The 19,159-nt window shown below is 36.3% G+C and overlaps 4 protein-coding genes across 14 annotated transcripts; 2 read left to right on the forward strand and 2 right to left on the reverse strand.

Moving 5' to 3' along the window:
- The first annotated feature begins 1 nt into the window (after position 1).
- On the forward strand, positions 2–4,826 carry LOC105695221 (anillin-like). Of its 2 annotated transcripts, XM_012416576.2 has the most exons (6): positions 2–376; positions 509–635; positions 799–2,639; positions 2,858–3,601; positions 3,823–4,190; positions 4,325–4,826. In XM_012416576.2, exons 1-6 carry the CDS (start codon positions 347–349, stop codon positions 4,449–4,451), a joined length of 3,237 nt encoding a protein of 1,078 aa, XP_012271999.1. In that variant the 5' UTR covers positions 2–346; the 3' UTR covers positions 4,452–4,826. The 2 variants fall into 2 exon arrangements, with proteins under 2 accessions (XP_012271999.1, XP_012272000.1); XM_012416577.2 differs by lacking the exon at positions 2–376 and having other exon boundaries at positions 545–635; positions 855–2,639.
- Positions 4,827–5,265: 439 nt separating this feature from the next.
- Positions 5,266–14,158, reverse strand: LOC105695219 (proteasome activator complex subunit 4). Of its 3 annotated transcripts, XM_012416573.2 has the most exons (15): positions 14,069–14,158; positions 13,546–13,837; positions 13,095–13,349; positions 12,744–12,884; positions 12,484–12,655; positions 12,019–12,411; positions 11,788–11,936; positions 11,217–11,536; positions 10,102–11,101; positions 9,542–9,809; positions 8,978–9,361; positions 8,332–8,898; positions 6,614–8,206; positions 5,998–6,225; positions 5,686–5,829 (listed from the first exon to the last, which is right to left on the reverse strand). In XM_012416573.2, exons 3-15 carry the CDS (start codon positions 13,328–13,330, stop codon positions 5,686–5,688), a joined length of 5,595 nt encoding a protein of 1,864 aa, XP_012271996.1. In that variant the 5' UTR covers positions 13,331–13,349; positions 13,546–13,837; positions 14,069–14,158. The 3 variants fall into 3 exon arrangements, with proteins under 3 accessions (XP_023289314.1, XP_012271997.1, XP_012271996.1); XM_023433546.1 differs by lacking the exons at positions 13,546–13,837; positions 14,069–14,158 and having other exon boundaries at positions 5,266–5,829; positions 13,095–13,330; XM_012416574.2 differs by lacking the exons at positions 13,546–13,837; positions 14,069–14,158 and having other exon boundaries at positions 5,266–5,829; positions 13,090–13,180.
- Positions 14,159–14,191: 33 nt separating this feature from the next.
- On the forward strand, positions 14,192–17,363 carry LOC105695222 (adipocyte plasma membrane-associated protein). Of its 3 annotated transcripts, none has more exons than XM_012416580.2 (5): positions 14,192–14,329; positions 14,714–15,066; positions 15,124–15,329; positions 15,415–15,700; positions 15,772–17,363. In XM_012416580.2, the coding sequence occupies exons 2-5, from the start codon at positions 14,957–14,959 to the stop codon at positions 16,907–16,909; spliced, it is 1,740 nt and encodes a 579-aa protein (XP_012272003.1). In that variant the 5' UTR covers positions 14,192–14,329; positions 14,714–14,956; the 3' UTR covers positions 16,910–17,363. The 3 variants fall into 3 exon arrangements, with proteins under 3 accessions (XP_012272003.1, XP_012272005.1, XP_012272004.1); XM_012416582.1 differs by lacking the exon at positions 14,192–14,329 and adding an exon at positions 14,336–14,522; XM_012416581.2 differs by lacking the exon at positions 14,192–14,329 and having other exon boundaries at positions 14,541–15,066.
- LOC105695228 lies at positions 16,928–19,146 on the reverse strand. 6 transcript variants are annotated; one of them, XR_002762307.1, is made up of 6 exons: positions 18,807–19,145; positions 18,639–18,698; positions 18,342–18,543; positions 18,160–18,269; positions 17,372–17,978; positions 16,928–17,281 (listed from the first exon to the last, which is right to left on the reverse strand). XR_002762307.1 is itself a non-coding variant. In XM_012416594.2 (6 exons), the coding sequence occupies exons 1-5, from the start codon at positions 18,879–18,881 to the stop codon at positions 17,721–17,723; spliced, it is 705 nt and encodes a 234-aa protein (XP_012272017.1). In that variant the 5' UTR covers positions 18,882–19,145; the 3' UTR covers positions 17,320–17,654; positions 17,719–17,720. The 6 variants fall into 6 exon arrangements, 5 of the variants coding, with proteins under 5 accessions (XP_012272017.1, XP_012272019.1, XP_023289321.1 ...); XM_012416594.2 differs by lacking the exon at positions 16,928–17,281 and having other exon boundaries at positions 17,320–17,654; positions 17,719–17,978; XM_012416596.2 differs by lacking the exon at positions 16,928–17,281 and having other exon boundaries at positions 17,320–17,670; positions 17,719–17,978.
- Positions 19,147–19,159: the final 13 nt, after the last annotated feature.

Genomic DNA, 19,159 nt, shown 5'->3' on the forward strand with positions numbered 1-19,159 from the left:
TGAAATGTGACAACAGTTCCTGTGTATTGTTTGCATTAATTCGTAGCTCCTCTAGTTGTTTAATGATATGCGCGTATGAACATATACCTTTTTTTAACAATAGCCGTATTTAATATATCATTACTTTTTTTCTATTTAAAACGATTTAACGTTAAAGAGTTGACGTTCTTTGTGAGATTAATACTGACTCTCTGATACTGATCGGGTTGAACTGACTAAATAGTGCGCACATGTGCAATCGGCCCTTATTTTTATCACGTTAATTGATTAAATTTTTAATAATTTATTTGAAACGCCTGATCTCTTTAACAATCGGTTTTTCTTCCGACATTTATCACGACCGTAAATGGATGACCCAACCCAACCGTTTACTCAGGTAAATAATTATCATTCTAACAAAGGAAACATGGAAATTGATTATTGACTAGTGTTGGAATAACTCATTCACTCTTGTGTCATGATAGAATTATTTTATTCTAAATCATTGAATAATAAATATTTGTTTTAGCGTATGCTACATCGTGCCAACCTGAAGAAGGAATACAGAGGAACTTCAAATTTTTGCACAGATGTACGTAGAAAAGTAAACATTCTAAAGGCCATCGACGACCATAGGTCAAGTATTGCGTCTGTTGGTAAGGAATAAAAACTTATTTACATTTACCTACTTGATTCAATACATCAATTTTTTATTTTCTTTCAAAATGTCTGGATTACTATTATTCATAAATTTAACATTAGTTTATAGCAATAATATACAGTACCATGATGTATATAAAATTACTTTTTCCTGATCAGATAAACCTTCGGACCATACATTATCTGATAATAAAATAAACAGTCATTTCTCACAGAGAAACATGCAGGATGCAAAAGAAGATTTAAGAAGAAAGTCCACATCTTCGGTTCGTGATTCAATCTTAAAAACTCAAAGTACAAAGGATTGTTTAAACCGAAAATCCACATCTTTGATTCAGGATACATATTTACATAAAACTAAACACACAACTACAGGAAACCTGAAGGAAACTGATGAATACGTTCCTTGTGATAATTATAAAGAAATGTACAGGAAACCAAGTGATATTGACATTGCACGAAAAAAATATTTGGCTAATAATTTTGGTGAGATAACACATAAAACCTCAGAATCAATAAATGCTGATGCAATACCACTGCAATCTTCTTCTCATAATAAAAATAAGGAAAAAACAAAACATGATTCTGATCGATCAAGTTCACACTATGAGACCTTAACAACTGGATACCCAAATTATCGACAGAAGTATTCATCGTATCTTCAACCAAATGATAAATCATTATTTGTGCAAGACAATAACCAATCTGATAACACATATGTTACTATTGAAAACAAAGATATAAAAAACGTACTTCTTACGAGTTCAGAAAGATCAGGAGGTGTTGTTAATAACGTCACGTCTTCAACATACATAAAGGATTTTCGCCTTGGTAATATTAAGTGGCGAGGACCATTGTGTAATGCTGCATCTACACTATCAGATAAAACAAATCTTGATAGCAGTATCAATCATTCCAGCGCCGTAGATATAATCAAAAAACCAGAAACCTGCAAAGTACAACATAACGACATTAACCCAGACCTAAAAGCAGATTTGATAGATATTGATCAGTTGAAACAATTAAATGATGTTCAGCATAATCACAAAACCTGGTCTAAAGATCTTAAAGATTCAGCCGGTGAAGTACAGACAGAAAAGACATACGAATCAAGAGAAACTGTCTGTAGTGACTCATTGCTAACATCATCTATTTCAGAAGAAATAAAAGATTTAGATGCTGACATTAAACGTCTGGAAATTAGTTCAAGTAAATTGCCTATGATTCGGAAGGACTACATAAAATCGCCGTTTGAAAAAATTTACCCTGACTTCACAAATATTCTCACTTCGACTTCAGATTACACTACAAAAACACTTGAACAACCCTATACTCCATTAAAACATAGCAATTGCAAATCTTTAACTCCTAGTAGTCAAAGAATTATTAAAGAAGTACACATTAAAAATAGTGCTGAAAAACCACATCCAGATTCCAATTTTAAACAAATCTCTACTACAAGTAGTCCAAAATTACTTCCAAAAATTAAACAACCTGCTTCACCAATAGTATTAAATGATATTCCATTAGCTGGAAAATATCATTTTCAGACTCCAAAAACTGGAAGGTCTAAGCCAAATTTGGAGTCAACAAGAAAATCATTAAATATGAATGTTCCTGAAAAACCATCACCTCAAATCGAAACGAGCATTTCAACGATAACTGTCCCAAATAGTCCAGAAAGTCCAAAAAATGACGAAAGTTCTGGACAACAGAATTCAAGTACTGATTTAAATAATACTACACCTTATGCAGTGAAACAGTTTTTAACAGATGCTCTTGGTGATGAATTAAATAATACTACTGTTACATATGGACCATTGAACGCACATGGTAATATCACTCATGACAATGTGAGCGAGTTTTTTTCTGAAAGCAGTTCCCCTCATGTTACAAATACTGAAGAAAATAAAACAATGCGTGAAACGTTTTCTCAAGCACGAGCTAGTTTGAACAGAACTTTAACTTTATACAGATCGTTCACCAAAAGGATTAGAAAGGTAAAGTATTCCCTCAGCAAATATTAACTTTTTGGTGCTTTGTTTATGCATCAATTTGTTAAAAAATTAAATAATTTCAAACAAAGCCAAAAGACTTGTTAAGAATTAAATATATTATTATTTTATCAACTGTAACGTAATAACTGACAAATTTTTGGATAAATATGACAATTTTCCACGGTTTTATTAAGCGAAATTATGTTTCATTTTCATTTTAGACATTTCGCTCGGACATAAAAGCTTTACCGAAATCTACCAGTCAACTTTTGGCCTACCCGAATTTTAACGAAGATGAAAGGATAAATTGTCTTTGGCAGGAACTCGATATACAACAAGAGCAACTGAACCAAGGGGAAAAGGCATTAAATCAATGTAGGTTTAATAAAGATTTCATTCGTCAAGTTCAATTAGAACGAATCTTTTTAGTGATAAATCTGAAGAAAAGGACTATTTTTGAAGAAATTAAGAGAGTGAGCTCTGATGAGAAAAATAGTAAACCATCGAGTGAAAGAGGAAAAGTCACGATTGGAGAAATCAATATCAACTTACAAAAAGAACAAAGTAATGATATTGAGTTTGACGGCATTAGACTGTGGTTCATTGCAGTTATTTCACACGGATTGACAATTCTAGCCACACAAACTGTTGAATATTCCAGAAATGATTATACAATCCATTTACCAGGAACATTTTCCATACCAAACTTGACGACAGATTTCAAAATTACTGTACATATATACTGTTTAGAGTACAAAGATACCGACAGTAATGGGTCGCAATCTAGTAAAAAACTTCATGCATGTCCATCACCAAAGAAGTTATTGAAATGTGCTGAAAAGTCAGTGTCAAGATTACAGAACAAGCAATCACAGGGTGTTAGAAGGTCTTTATTTATGCCATGTGGTTTTGTCGAGCTTGGACTTCATGATTTAGCGTTATCATCTCCATGGCCACTGTCAGGAGTAAATATAATCTTCTTCTTCTAAATTTAATTTTTTATATTATGATTTTATTCGAAATTTCTGCAAATACGTGAATAAATATAATTCAAATAACCTTTTTGGATAATTTTGAAAATGTAGAAACAGACGTAGTATAAGCCAATGAAATTACAGATAATTTTATTTTAGAATTCCTGAAATGTTTGATTTACTGTATATATTTTAATATTTATTTATTATAGGTTCCAAGAAACTCAATCTTGCAAGGAACTATTGATTTAAGCTTAACTTGCGAGCTTGATTTAACCATTACCCATTCGGGTTTCCTGACACATGGAGACGAAGCTGGTGGTCTGGCTGTTTGGAACCGTCGCTGGTGTGTTCTTCAAGGACATTCACTTATGTTTTGGAATTATCCACCTGATGAAGAGACTAAAAGTCCACTTTTAACCATTGATTTAAAGCATTGCATATCGGATAAAATAACTATAGCTGAGAGAACGATTTGCGCTAAACCAAGAACTTTGTTGATCGAAACAGCAAGACGTCGAGACGCATCCGATAGGAACAGCATGATGATGGAATGCAGATCTTCATTGACTATCGTTAGGTAAGTATAATTTAAAAAATGACAAGCAAATAATTCCACTACCTCCAAAAAATTTAATGATCCAAGTGAATGTTTAAATCTATTCCATCCTCTCGTTCCAAGAAAAATTAATACAAATATTTTTTTATAAACAGAAATCTTTTGTCATGTGACGACACAAATGATTTAATGAAGTGGATGACAAAGTTCAATCATGTAATCTCAGCCTTACGCGAGTGGAGTGTAAGTTTGCAACCGCAACAGGAAATTTCTGAACTCTGAGACAAGGTGAAGGAAAAGAGATGATAGTACATTGTAGTACTAGCAACTTATCCTTGTGTATATTTATATACATATAGGTACAAGTTTTATAAGCAAATAGTGACCTAAGTCGTTTAACATAAGAAGTGAGGCTATTACAAACTGAACTATTGGTTCAATAATTACATTTTAATGAAATCACGTTTTTAAAAACCATATCTCAAAGTTAAGATATGATCATTGTGCACGTCTTTCAAGTTGCAGTATGAATATTCGTTTCAAGATTTTTATCAAAGTGTGTCTAGTGCTACAATAATTTAACCTTTCTGATATATCAGTTTAAGTTTTCTTACAGTCTCTTCGCGTTTATAATTTTAATAAGAAAGAAAATGTTTTTTGGTTTTCAAGATGACTTTCTTTAATATGTTCACTTATACTTGCAAGTGTACATTTCGAGATGCGAAAGATCTAATTATGTACGACGACTCATGATGTTTATTAAATAATTTATAGATGTTCAGAATTAATATACCATGTTGCGTCAAATAAAATAATACATTGTTATAAATAAAAATAAACATTGACCAATTTAATTCACTCTGCAGTACACAGCAGAGGTGTACCAATTGTTAAATGTCATTCGTCAGGCATGTATTAGCTTTTATTTGTCCTCAGATACAACAGGGTGCATTCCTAGGACAAAAGATTTTGTTTGTCACATAATATGAAACTTTAAAAACAATAGTAAAGGTTGAAAATAACATTAAAACTCATACCTTTCTGCTATCCCTTAATAGCGATTAAAGACAATTACTCGTAAATAATCACTGCAGACTTAACAAAACTCATTTTACAATATATTGTACATACATTTTTTTTTCATACACGAATGAACGTAATTGCAGACAGAGGAAACGCGTCTTGAAAACTGTTACGATAGGAAATGTTTTCTTAGTGGTGAGATACTTGTCGAAACATATGAACGATCCTATAGGACCTCGAGCCCTTAATAAAAACTTCTTAAACTGCTGATATTAAATTCCAACATTTAATGTCGGAGGTGACCAAAGTAGTTAAATTAAACAAAGCTTGTTAATTTGGCGAAAAGTGAATGAACTTTTATATAAAAACATTTATCGATAGTCCCTCTTGAACATGTTGCCATCCTTCACGTTACGGAGTAAAGATCTTATCTCTAGGCATCATTACATACATGTTAGCCAACATATTTCTCGCATAACACATGTATGCACAGCTAAGCATAGTAGGAAGGAGGCACAGTTAGATCTTGTAAAACTACAAGTTGTTCTTCTGTAAACTGCTGTATATGTCCAGTAAGTCCATTCCATCCATCGTAATGGGTTCGTTTAAAATCCCCTAGAGTCTTTCTTATTGTTGCCTGAAAATTAACATTGCATATAATAATTCAGTGATAACTGATCCCTGTTTGTGAATTGCATTTGTATAAAATATATATTATAGTACATCTAGTGTCACTTGCTTCCGATAAAAAATGCAACACTTCCAACGATTTATGTACCCGTAACTTTTCGGTGGACATACTAACCGGGATTGGCAGAGGATCGTTCAAATGAAGACCTAAGTGCTCCAAAACTGGAGGCACGTACTTCGGCACATCATATGGATGAGCGCGGATAAACGAACACAAACCAAGAACACCGGCGTGTCTAACTCGAATTGCTTTAGCTTCTGCAATTTTGTCGTCCTCGTCGTAACTAACAGAGCCATGTCGTCTTTTACGAATACGAGTTTTTGCCTTAATTTTAAATTGTTCCTAAAAAATAAGAAGGTATCATTAAAATATGCGATTAAATTACATGCTTATAAATTAGTATTTAATTCAATCTAAGCCGTAACATTTTTTTCTGTTATTATTAAAGTCTTGATACGAATGGCTTAATCTTTAACGTATAATTTAATACTGGAACCAGTGATATTTTTATTGTCTTTGGTGGGTCATCAGAAACCCATAATTTAAATGGATATGGTTGTTCTAGCGTTAAGTAAACTAAAAAGAATAACAGATTAATTAGAATTTCCCCATCCATGTGCTACGACACAAATTTCAAGATCAGCTCCAAGCGTGAAAATCTACTAAATCAAGTAATTTTATTTTAAGATATATTATCCCAATTTTAAGACGTTAATTAAAAAACACTCACCAAAAGACTTTCGTGATCAGTGATAAATGTACAATGCAATAAACCTCCGAGTACTTGTCCTGCTTTTTCCCGGACTTCGAGCCGGTCATCTTCGAGGAGTCTAAGAACAATGTCACGGACACAGGAGACCCATTCCTGATTGCTAAGTATGATACTCATATTATGAAATACAAGGACTTGAAGGAATTCGAGGCAAGTAGCCCTGGCCCACCAAGAAGAGCTCTTCGAAACTTTGGTCACGGCATTTAAAGCCGCTGTCATATGACAAGGCAGAGTCAATGCTTGTGCCAACAGTGCCAATGTCATCGAACACGTCTTCGTCAACTCCTCGTCCACGTCGCAATTTTCCAACTGGCAGATGATAGGGAACAGTTCATAAAATCCAGACAAAGCCCCGTACTGCGAACGCGATATGCTACCGATTAACCATTTACAAACGGTTTTAAACAATCTAATCGCTGCCTCTCGTTCAGCAACTTTATTATTGTTCGTAGACATCTTGGTCTCTCCTAACGTTACGTTTGCAACGCGTGACATTATTGACTTTTCACTGCTGGAGGCATTGTCGTGGAGCATCGTAGGATCTTCGGCTAATCTTTGCAGCCTAGGGACAACCTTATCTATAAGGTCTTGCACTTTAGGGGTCGACTGCTTATATTCAGTGTAAGGAAACCTAAGATCTGCATAAAAAATCATAGTCAACAGGGACCCTAAACGGTCCCGAACAATCTGAAACGGATTGGCTAACAGTCTGTCTTCCAAACGAGCCAGAAGGCGTTGCAACAATTGGGGCACTCTCCAGAAATGCTGAGTTAGAGCACTCTGAAGAGCATATAGCCTTCCACATTCGACAAACGATGCTTCGGATTCACCGAGAGGCGGCTCCTCCATCAAACACTCCAACAACCAGTGATGTTTGTTAGGGTCGCGTCGTTCCTGGGCAGTGGCGAAACATATACCCCAGTCTTCTACGGTCTCTACGGTAAGGTTACCAAGAGCAACTCGTACAACCGGAAGAAGTACTTTCCACATGTTCTCCGTCATTTGGAAGGGCCAGTGCTTCGCACCTTTAATAAGACCCGCCGTTATTTCCGCGGCGCACCGCTGGTGGCTCTCGTGTTTATCCGCCACCAGCCTCTGCAGGTGAGGTAAAAAGTGTTTCAGGTGAGCATCTCCGTGGTTACGGAAAAGGCCCTTGAAAAGTAGATAATGATAGACGTTGAATTTGTCTTTGCCCTTGTGCTCCTCCAGAACGAGGAATTTAACCAGCTTGTCCACGTTTTGCGGATCGTCGAAGAAATCATGGACCTCTCTTTCGGATGGCGTCATCGTTCGGCTCGCAAGATCCAGGGAAGGCTGCTGATCCGATGGGGCATAAATTTCCAATTTTTTAGGCCACGCGTAATAACCAATGTACGGCTTATGAACGTATCTGGACTCGTCCCACTGTTCCACGGTGAGGGGCCTGTTCTCATAGTCGTAAAGCAGCCACGTATTGTCCGATCTTTCTCCCGGACTCCACCTCTCCGATGATACCGATTGCTCGTCCTGAGGTGGCCGTGATTTCTGAAGCTCTGCCAGATTTGCGGTTACCTTCGCACAATTTCACAGGATTATTGGACATACATCAATCGAGACTTAAAGTAAATAACGCGCACGGCGAACAATTCCTAGGCATTCAAGTAAAGTACGACGAGTTAGCGAAATAGCTCGGTCACCTTTGGATGCTTCCTCTTTTGTTGCTTCAGCATATAAATCACCGTCTTGATGGCGATTTTTCTCACGTCCAGAGAATCGTGTATCAGAGCGTCGAGGAAATAATGGACTACTCTCGGCGAATACTCCTGATCTGGATGTACCAAGTCCCTTATAAAACCCATAGCCATTAACTTATGTCGCCAGTGCAGATTCTCCTCTATGACCGCATGTAAAAGATCGTTTACAAGCTCGTTATAAATCCGTAGATTGTGTTCACTAATTTTCTTTAAATTTTTCGTTCCTGCTTTGATTTCTGCTTCGTTAGGTGGAAGCGTTATGGGTTGTGGAGTGAAGTCCCACAATCCTTCGGCCACCTTCACGCAGTCATCTGGTATTTCAAGATTAATGGTAGTCGTCGGAAAGTTTTGATGCACTAGGTTAGTTAAACTTTCCTTCAACCGGATTACGGAGGGCTTCTCGGAGGGCTGGGAACGCACGATAGCTGGCCACAAGACTCTCAGTAAAGACCAGTCACGTTTCGTTACCAGTGGATCTTGTTGCGGTCCCAGTAAGAGATACAGTGCACCCTGATCGTGTAAATGAAAAACATAATTTAACTATAGCTCTAACTTATTACAGAAAATAATAGCAAATCAGAGAGTTCACCTTGTAAGCCTCGTGCTCTTTTTCCGGACTTTTTCTTAAAACATCAACGATGTGTTCTATGAAATAGCTGTAAGAGTAAGGGAAATTCTGAATGGCAGAAAAGAACGCCTTTTGAGCCTTTGAACGAACGTCGGCGTATCTGCTAATGGATAATTTGAACAATTTTTCCATCATGAGCAGGTGAGTCTCGGTGAGGCAGGGTGCTTGAGAAAATATTCGTGACTCGTGCTGAAGAGTGGCGCGCTCGATTATAAAAGGCCCTAAATGTCTTTTTTTTCCTAATAGCTTGTCCTCCAGTATTTTTTTGGCGAACTGAAAATTCTTCCGCCTAGCTTCGTGCAAATTCCGTAAGCGCATTTTCCCCAGCAGGAGACCGCTCCATATCTGGAAACAATATCTGACTGGTCAATTTTGCATGTTAAAAATGATTTAATTACGTTTACATGGTGCTTCGATTGAAATAATATACATTAGTTAGAAAGCAATAATATTAATGGCTTTGCTTTAACTTATGAAATTAATCTCTTCTATTTATAACGTTTGTAAAAGATAATATATACATACCCGAATTAATACGAACAAACTCTTTACATCATCTTCTGAATTTTCGAGCATCATGTCCTGTAAGGTACACATGACTTTCGCCAAATAACATCTTACATTACTTCCATCGGGCATCTTGATTTCTCCTTTAATACCAAGAGTTGGCAAAAAGGGTTTCTGATCTAATACTGTTTCCATCACCACAGGAGGCTCGGACCATATCGGTAAAAGTGACTCACATCCTTCGACAATACTGTTAACTATGTTCAAGCTAGTTAACAATTCCTCCCTAAAAGTATTTACGTTACCTGAGTTTCATATCTTAATTTAATTTAAATAACTTGCACAAAATAAAAATTCACTCGACACATTTACTGAATACGTTTATCATATGCAACGAATATCGGTGAACTTCAAAGTGCATAGTATTAACAGAGAAATTACTCCAAATTACTTTTAAAAATAAAAAAACATTCATAAAATCACGGAAGCCAGTTTTAAATAATTTCAAACATTTATGAAATAAACCCCCGAACAAGTACCTTCTTTTCAACCCTGTATTGCTAGAGCTCATGCTTTACCGTGTTAATGATTTTTTGTCGATGCTGTACTCTTCGATCCGAGCTACTTCTGGTGGAAGGTATCGGGAGAATATCTCTTGCACCGCAGTGATTTCTTCGTCACCAGGAACATACCATTCGATGTTTAAACTGTTGACTTCTATGCCCTGACCCCAATTTCTAATACTGGGATACTCTGGGTCGTTATAATTTTTGGTCAGAGTGTGATAAGTGTTCGGAGCCACGTTAGACAAAGAGTGAAGCACTTCCTTGAGGAGTCGGTGTGCGAGCCTGCTGCCTTCCCGTGACTTCAGATGCAAAACTTTGTCGAGAACGCACTTTAGAGTCCCCAAATATGGTAATAAATGATTGCCTAAAGTGTCCACTATTTCAGAGAGCAGAAGCATAGCGTAGAGAAGTTTGTTATCCAGATTTTCCTCCTTAATAATTTCATCGCCTTCTCCAACGCATTCCAAGATCGTTTCGGATAGTACTGGCAATAATGCACGCAAAGTATTGTGGCCATTGACTCGGGTAAATATTTTACATAAAACAGCAGCTAGCTGGCCGGCTACCTTTGTCTCCAGAATACGCTCCGTAACGAAAGAACGTAATTTGTGCAAAGCGCACTCGAAAAGTGCGTCATTGGTCTGAATAAGAAGCGAAGTACAAACGCCGGCCAGTGCACTTTCTGCCATTGACTCTAGTTTGCTTTTTCCATCGCCAGCTAAGCTTTCCAGTCTCACAAATTCTAGTGAACTAGATTCGATAAAGGCAAAAATTCGATCCAGAAACTGTAGAATAAAATCCTCAAACCGAGACGTTGATTCACAAACCAGTCTCTCTTCCTCATCCATAGGTGCTTGTGATTTCGAAGAATCCATGATGGGTACCAGCGTGGCGTAAACAGATATCAAACGAAAAGTAACAAAACATTTTCTTGCATCATTGGGATCTATTCCAGGTAAAGATGAAAAAAGAAGTGGAAGTACGTGAGAGGGCCCCTCTGGGTACGTATAACCTGAAATGCAATATTCGTTTTTATTACTGTGATATTTTTACATACTACATAAATGTAAATATTGAAATCCTTATATAATTGTTGAATGAATTTGATTAACATCAAAATACGAAACCTTTGTTCACATTCCTGGACCCTTGTACCATAGGTCTGGCAACTGCTACCATACAGATCATAACCGCAGTTAATTTATGAGGTTCCGTTAAGGAATCGAGGGTGGAATACATTCGTTCCAAGACATCTGGAATTACTAAGCTTGGTCGCATAGTAGCAAGATATTGTAAAGCATGACATGCGTCGTTAACACCTGTCTTACTAAACATGGCAGTCATGGCAACAGGTGTTACACATTTTACAAAAGCATCGACATCATCATCGGTCAACTTGTGTGTATCTGGAACTGGGGTTTCCCACGTTGGTTTACCATAGCGCTCCCTATATTTACAAAAAACAACAAATTTTATACTGAAATCTGATATTATTTGGACAGTGCTTTAAGGTTGCTAATTACTCTTTCGAGAAAGGGGAAAATGATAAATCGAAAGTGTTAACAAAAGTAGTCTAAGACAGTTACCGAAACAGATGTACATAAAAAATGAATTGCTTTGAAACTGCTGATTAAAAAAATTCTGCTAGGTATATAATGTATTCTTTTTTAAATATTTAGCTGATGTGTCGTAACTTACTTATGTAGACGTGAAATAAAGTGATATGGAAGTTTTTTGAGTAGCTCCTTTAATCTGTTCAACCAACTTCCAAAATTTGCAGGATGAAAATAAGTTTCTACTGTTTTCATAAATTTTTCAAGATACATCTGTGAGCTCGATCCATTTCCCTGTGTACAAAATCTTGTCACTGTCCTTACAATAGTGAATTGCAGCACACTACGTACACATAAATTAAACCATGATACTTACTAAAACAGCAACAATCCACATAGCAATTGGACTTGTCTCAATCTTGTGGTGCTTTCTACTTTGAGTATTTTTGTAAGATACCGGAAAATTTAAACATCTTACAAATCTAGTAAACATCAAAGGCAAATGTGGCTCCCAGTCGATATATCCAATATTGTGCGTAGCTAATTTAGCCATTAACCACATTATTTCGTTTTCCCACTGTGGAGCATTGTGACATACTTCCCAAAGTACCATAAATTCATTGAACCATAATTCATAGCCTAACGAATGATGCTTCGGAGCCAATTGCAATGGCAAGAATGATACTAACATTTCAATGTGCACAATATTTCCATTAAGAGGACATAACATGGGTCTTATTTCATCCAATATTTCTCGAGTTGCGCTTAACTGTGGACATAAAAAATAAAAAGATTTTAAAGAATGTCACATCATTTATAATTTTATAATATTCATACTTACCGGAAAATAGATTTTTACAGCTTGCACCACAGCATCCAAAGTCACATCCATTGAAGAAAAATAACGGTGCAAGCTTTGAGGAGCATGTCTCTTACATATTATACTGTGCATTAAATTATATAATGGTCTCCATGGTAACTCCAGTTCCTCAGGGGAGATCAATTCTTTTTTTCTAAATGATGAATGTAATAAAATTGACTCTTTTACTAAATTAAAGTATCCACCTTGTAAAAAACTTTGGAAAATTCATCCGTACTTACTTTAATAATAAAATTAGCGAAGACCCAAATTTGTTGACTAAAAATGGTTCTAAATTAGGTATAGTTAGCAGTTCATACATCAGTTTAATAAATAAAATATGATCCTCTTTACTAAACTTCATTCCATATATTAACACATATCTAAAACAAAATAAAGACATGTAAGAATGTTAACATTTGCTAACATTTAATATATTCTTCATGAAAGATACGCATTGACAAAAGAATTTTACTTAAGGATGATTCAATCATGACTTCTACCGCAAAATCAAACTTAAAGAAATACTATGACCACTATGCAAATAGCTTTCAGTTATTAAACAAAAGGATATTTAAATGGTTCTACCGTACTTAAAAAGCCTAGAAGTCCAGAGACTGCAACCAGGTTGAATTTCCCGCAGCATAATGGCTCGTCCTAGGTTGCCCTTGATCTCGGCAAGTAAAATTTGAGACTCGTCGTCGAGTTCATTAGCGTAGGGAAGTAGTTTGTTATAGACAATTCCCTTTTGGTATGGTGAACCTAGACTCCCCGTAGACGACTGCATCGTCACGTCATCCTCGATATTCGGATTGATTTCGTCGTCCATGGCTAGATATATTCACTTTCTAAAACGACGACTAGAGGTTAAGTGACACCCGACGAAGGAAAGCCTACTGTAGTGCGAGATCATCCACGTTACTCAATCGGCAACAACTTGCTCGTTTCTGCTCATTTTCCTCGAGTCATGTTTTCATGTCAGGAGCCATATTTAATATTTTAACGTGGTCAGGTACGTTGAACAAAAGCTGTCGTCATACGTACCCCCCACTGCACCTTACGATCAGCGATTCAAGAGATTTGTATGCACGTGTCATCGGCGACTGTTAAAGCTGAAAGCTTGTCTGCATCTTTTCACGATTGGAAACGCCTTTAAAGATTTAAAGATTCATATTACAATAGCATGAGGCTCTCCTGTTGTGAAAACGAATTCTTCAACGACTCATCCGATTTAGAGAAAACGCAGTCGTGAAGATGACAAACTCGTACTTGTTATCCTTGTTATGACTTTCACAGTACATGATAACATTCCTTTTTTACGCGGCACATCCAAACCCTACAAAAAAAAGTGGTTTCGAATGAAATAAATAAAGTTCGATGACAATCATGACAGATAGTTAAATAATAAGCATTCTCGGGTCTAAGTAAATTGCGTTTACATGGCAAATAAAATTAAATGATATTATGCCATCGTGATACATCAAATATCATGATTCACGTAGTACAAAATGGCGGTACTTTGTCACCTGCGCGGTATATTCAAACGTAATAAGTGCCTCTGTATAACCTTTTCAATCCTTTTATCGACATCTCAATTCACGTTGACATTCGTTGCGTACGGCTAACCTGCCGCCATTTTTAGCAGGGTACGTTTTATCTACGTATTTTCAGTCTTCCAGTAAAGGTCAAACACGCACACATAGGCTTCATTCTGAAAGCAATAAATCGCAATCGCGTCATCGAATTCATGGCCAGAAAAAGAGAGAGGTCAATGCTGTAATACTGTTTGGATGGAAGCTCTGCCTAAGATAATATCAATTTCTTTTGTGTACGTATGAACAATCTAACGCTTTATTTCCGTTAATTAAGTATAGTAACTCATGCTATATGAGGCATGTCATACTTTTTTCGGTTAAATAATTGTGTGAAATAAAATAGTACGATGCCGGGTAGGATTGAGTAAGAAGCAGTAAATGTGGACTGACTGACGCGGTTCTCCGCTAGCGCTGTTTCACGCTGGCGTAAGTAATCGGATCGGTAAAATATGCGTACCCACTCATATCTGGTACTGATATTGGCAATTGCACTTTGATACATCGTTTCTGAGATAGTAACAAAAAACAAATTTCTGGAACGCCTTACTTACACGTGGCGTGTTGTGCTGCACAGTTTTTTTAACGAATATTCGTTTCACCGATTCCTCCTTGCACAGGTTTTAATCGCTTTCAGCGGTTAGCAACGGCGGTGGTAATGTTCAATATCTCTATTAATTTGCGATAAGAGGGATTAAACTTTATCTCCGGGTGTCAAATTACCCTTTGGAATCTGCTGAAAAAGATAGAAAGCTGCATAGTTCTTTAGTCGGTACAAATTTAAAAGAGGTACTCGTAACTGTGAACGACTATAGAGAGAATCAGCATTTCTTCACCGAGTACAAGGTTGATTCACCGACGAGATGGGGTATTTGAAATCCTTGGGGACAGGTTTCGTGTATATCATCACATTCCTTGCTGCAGTTACATTTATACCCGGGCTTCCTCCAGATGTTGAATTCTCCGAGTACAGGTAACCCTTACTTCTATTACAATATCGGATGAAACATAATCGAGTTTTATATTTCAGCATAGTAAAGCCAAAAGACCTTCCCAATCATTTAGCATCGAATGATAGATTAAATGATGCTGAAATATTGTTTACTGGCAAATTAAAGGGTGCGGAAGCATTTGATTCTTATGGCGATGAACTTTATAGTGGAATATATGGTGGCCATGTAATTAAATTTGACAGAAACAGATTTGATCCTGTTACTAAGTTTGGTAAAGCTTGCGGTAAGCATTTCATGACAGTTCTTGGTTTTCATTAAATCATGATAAAGATAAACGGTAGATTATAATAATGTTTATTGATGTTTAGAGGATTTTTGGGAACTGATAAAATGTGGACGACCTCTGGGTTTAAAATTTGATAAGCATGGAGCACTATATGTTGCCGATGCTTATTATGGAATATTTAAAGTTGATGTCAGAACTGGCAAATATGAGAAAATTGTAGATCCAAACGTTCCTATTAAAGGAAAAGTACCAAGAATATTCAATTATGTTGATGTGGCAAGTAATGGAGATTTATATTGGTCAGATTCATCTAGTGACTTTTCTTTACACGATGGCTTTTACTCAATGTTTACAGCTCCATCTGGCAGGTAACGTAGTCATTTTAATTCAAGGTTTATATTTTACTACTATGAGGTAATAAATGACGTTATTTTTGCAGATTGATTCGTTACAATGCAGCAACTAAGAAAAATGAGGTGCTTATTGAAAATCTTTTATTTGCAAATGGCGTCAAGTTAAGTCACGATGAGAGCTTTGTCATCGTAGCAGAGACATTTCGATCTCGCATCATGAAGTATAATATCAAAGGACCAAAAACAGGGCAGCGAGAGGTATTTGCAGAGGGATTACCAGGATTACCTGACAATATACATTCTGATGGAGGCAAGGGCTTCTTAGTTGCTTTAGTATCTACTGCAGATACTGAGCATCCACAAATAGTTCAATCATTGACGCCTCATCCATATATTCGGAAACTGATTACGAGATTAGTTACATTAGCAGAAGCACCGTTTAAGTTGCTTGAAGATGTTTACCCAAATTACTATTCACGACGAATTGTTTACATGATAGGTTCATTTGAACCTTTAAATGGTCTGTTTGGTAAAAAAGTTACTGTATTGCGACTTGATGAAACTGGAAAAATAATTGATGCTTTGCACAGTACGGATGGTAAAATTTCTACAATCAGTTCAGCTTTTATCCATAAAGGCTATTTATGGCTGGGATCACCACACAATGAATTTATTGCTAGAGTTCCATTGAAACAAGCTTTTCCTGATTTAAGCATTGAAAAGGAACAAATTCATAAAACACAAGATCAGCCAATTTGGGTATCAACTATATCAACAGAACCACCGACCAAAGCAACTCCCAAACCACCAAGTGCAGCTTCTAAGGCAGTACCTACGACTCCAAAACCAAGCCAATCGACTACCACTACAACTAGCAAACCAACTAAATCTGACAAGGCAACTACTACTAGCAAGCCAACTACATCTAACAAAGTAACTACAACTAGCAAACCAACTTCTACAACTAATAAGCCTTCTACAAATTCTGCCAAAGTACCTGAATCCGATAATGATTCAAACTCAAAAATGAGAAAAGACACGAAGGCGTCTATTGGTAAACAAAATGACAAATCGAACAAGCAAAAGGATGAAAAAGATGCACGTTCAGAAACTGTATCATCAAAAACAGGTTCGGGAAAAAGTCAAAATAGCAAACAAGAGAATGCTGCAAGTGCGGGAAAAGATTCAAAAAACCGACCTGTTCAGTCGAATGAACTGAAGTGAAGTAAATCGACAGAAGGGTGATTCACATATATGAAAAATATATTCCAATTTCAAGATACAGGAACGTACAGTTTCAATGACAGTGTGACAATATCTCTCACAAAGGACTTTAGTCTTAATACAAAACATTCCATGATTATTATTCCAAGGAATTTCACATGCAGATGTACTGTGGAATTAAAATCTTCATATACTTTATTTTGAATTATTTTTGAGTTTTTGTGAATGTCGACTGGTAAGTGAATCTCCTACAGGTGCGCTTCTTATAACAGCCAGAACATGAATAACCCGTCATTTAAACTCGTAAATAATACTGTTATGGACTAGGAAGTCCTAAAAAATATCTACTCTTTTAGTCATTGTGATCTGTACCTGTAAATAGGGTTAAAAGTAATATTGGTTGTGTAATCTTTTTCTATGCGAAGTAAATATAAATATATTTACATATCCTGTATGACCTACTTTTTTATACAATTAATCTAAGCAGGAACGATATTTGGAATATATACAGTATAAGCTTAATGTAAATTATCGATAATCATTACATGCAGCAACTGTATGTTTAATGTTTTCAGGAAACAGTTTGCATACAATTTGCATTCACTATTGGCTTAGCAAATTGTGCAATAGAAGAACAGAATATTTCAATTTGTACTTTCTGCACCCACGCAATCATCACTGTACATTTAAGTACATGTGCTACAATTGGGAATCTGTTTCAATCATTGTATTTATTTTGAGATATCTGAAAAGAATAGCAGCTATGAATGAATTGTAAGTTATTGATAGTAATATAAATCGTAACAAACCATTAGATATTAAGCATCTTGATTGCGAAGCTGGGTAGTAAAGACCGTAGTTTTTCTTCAGTAATAATATATAGTTTCCATAGAAGCGTGGGTGGTAGTTTTTGTTGCCATTCTCCATTTCTCCTGCGTTGTGCCAATTTTTGTGCAGCGACCAATGATTTGTAATATTCTAGGACGTTCTCGGTCATTATTAAATCATTTTTTTTATGTACAGTACCAAAACCTACTTTAACCAGTTCCTTCGCAATCTGTAACTGCTCCTAATTTTCAATTTGAGAACATTACGCGAAACGCCTCTTGCATTAAAAACTTTTAAGCTCATTAATTTTTTATGATCAATGCCATGATACAATGACAACTAGAGTTATTAAATTTAACTTGACATTAATATAAGGTGATTATAATTTAAATGGCTATCCGTGAATGGGATAACTCGTATACCTTATTTTTCTCCGGCATGGTAATAATACAATCCACATAATTCTTTCTTTTGGACAATGGTATAAATGTAATTTCCTTTCCACCGATAACAGTTTTTAACCAACTTATACCTGTAAATCATATCTTTCGTTACATTATCTGTAATCAAATTATTTTATACTTCTGATGAAAACTACAATTACCATTATTTGTCACATCGACGTTAGCAAGTTTTATGGGTAGACAGTCCTGCTGTCGCAATCTAGGAATATTTATCAACGGTTTATGATCGACCATGATGAATGGTCCACCGAACGGTTCTATGCCCTTTACCGTACCTCTAAGAGGTACCCGAGACTTGATAAACCGATCTGGTATTTGGGATGGTCTAGTGAACTTGGAAATCTGAGAAGTATAAAAACGTGTAATGTGGAGTAAAGAACGTTCACCGATACAATTTAAAAAACGTTTTGAATTATAATAAAAGCGAAAGGGGTTACCGGTCGAATTCTGTATACAGCTGTTATCAGGCCGATACCAGATAACCCATATATCACAACCTGCAACGTAAAATTGTTATTACTCTAATTTTGAAGTGTTCCGTCGAGAAGACCGGAGAAGGTTAGGTTACCCAACATGGAAATACAGTGCATCGCGTAAGTACGAACCTGGGCTCCATAAACATCTTTTTCCATGTACTCGATTAATTCTTCAATTTTACTTTTGCCCATCTGTCCAGCCATGACAAACGAAAGACCTTTTAATAAATGTCACTGATCTCGAAGCTGCGCTCCAGTTTCTTTAACTCCGAGTCTGGATACTCGGCCATTTTTGACATGAAATAATTCTTACTAACAGGGTTGCCATGTCTAGTTCCTTGGAACGGAGTTATTAATAACATCCGCCAACTAAAATATGACTGGATAAAGTATCAAGGATTTCGACGATGACGTTACGTCCGATCTAGGAACTTGAAGCGAAGATCGAAGATCACCTGCAGTCGACATCTGGTAAGTGTTCG

Source organism: Orussus abietinus, unplaced genomic scaffold, assembly GCF_000612105.2.
Source record: "Orussus abietinus isolate OABI.00-Male unplaced genomic scaffold, Oabi_2.0 scaffold81, whole genome shotgun sequence".
Lineage (NCBI taxonomy): Eukaryota > Metazoa > Arthropoda > Insecta > Hymenoptera > Orussidae > Orussus > Orussus abietinus.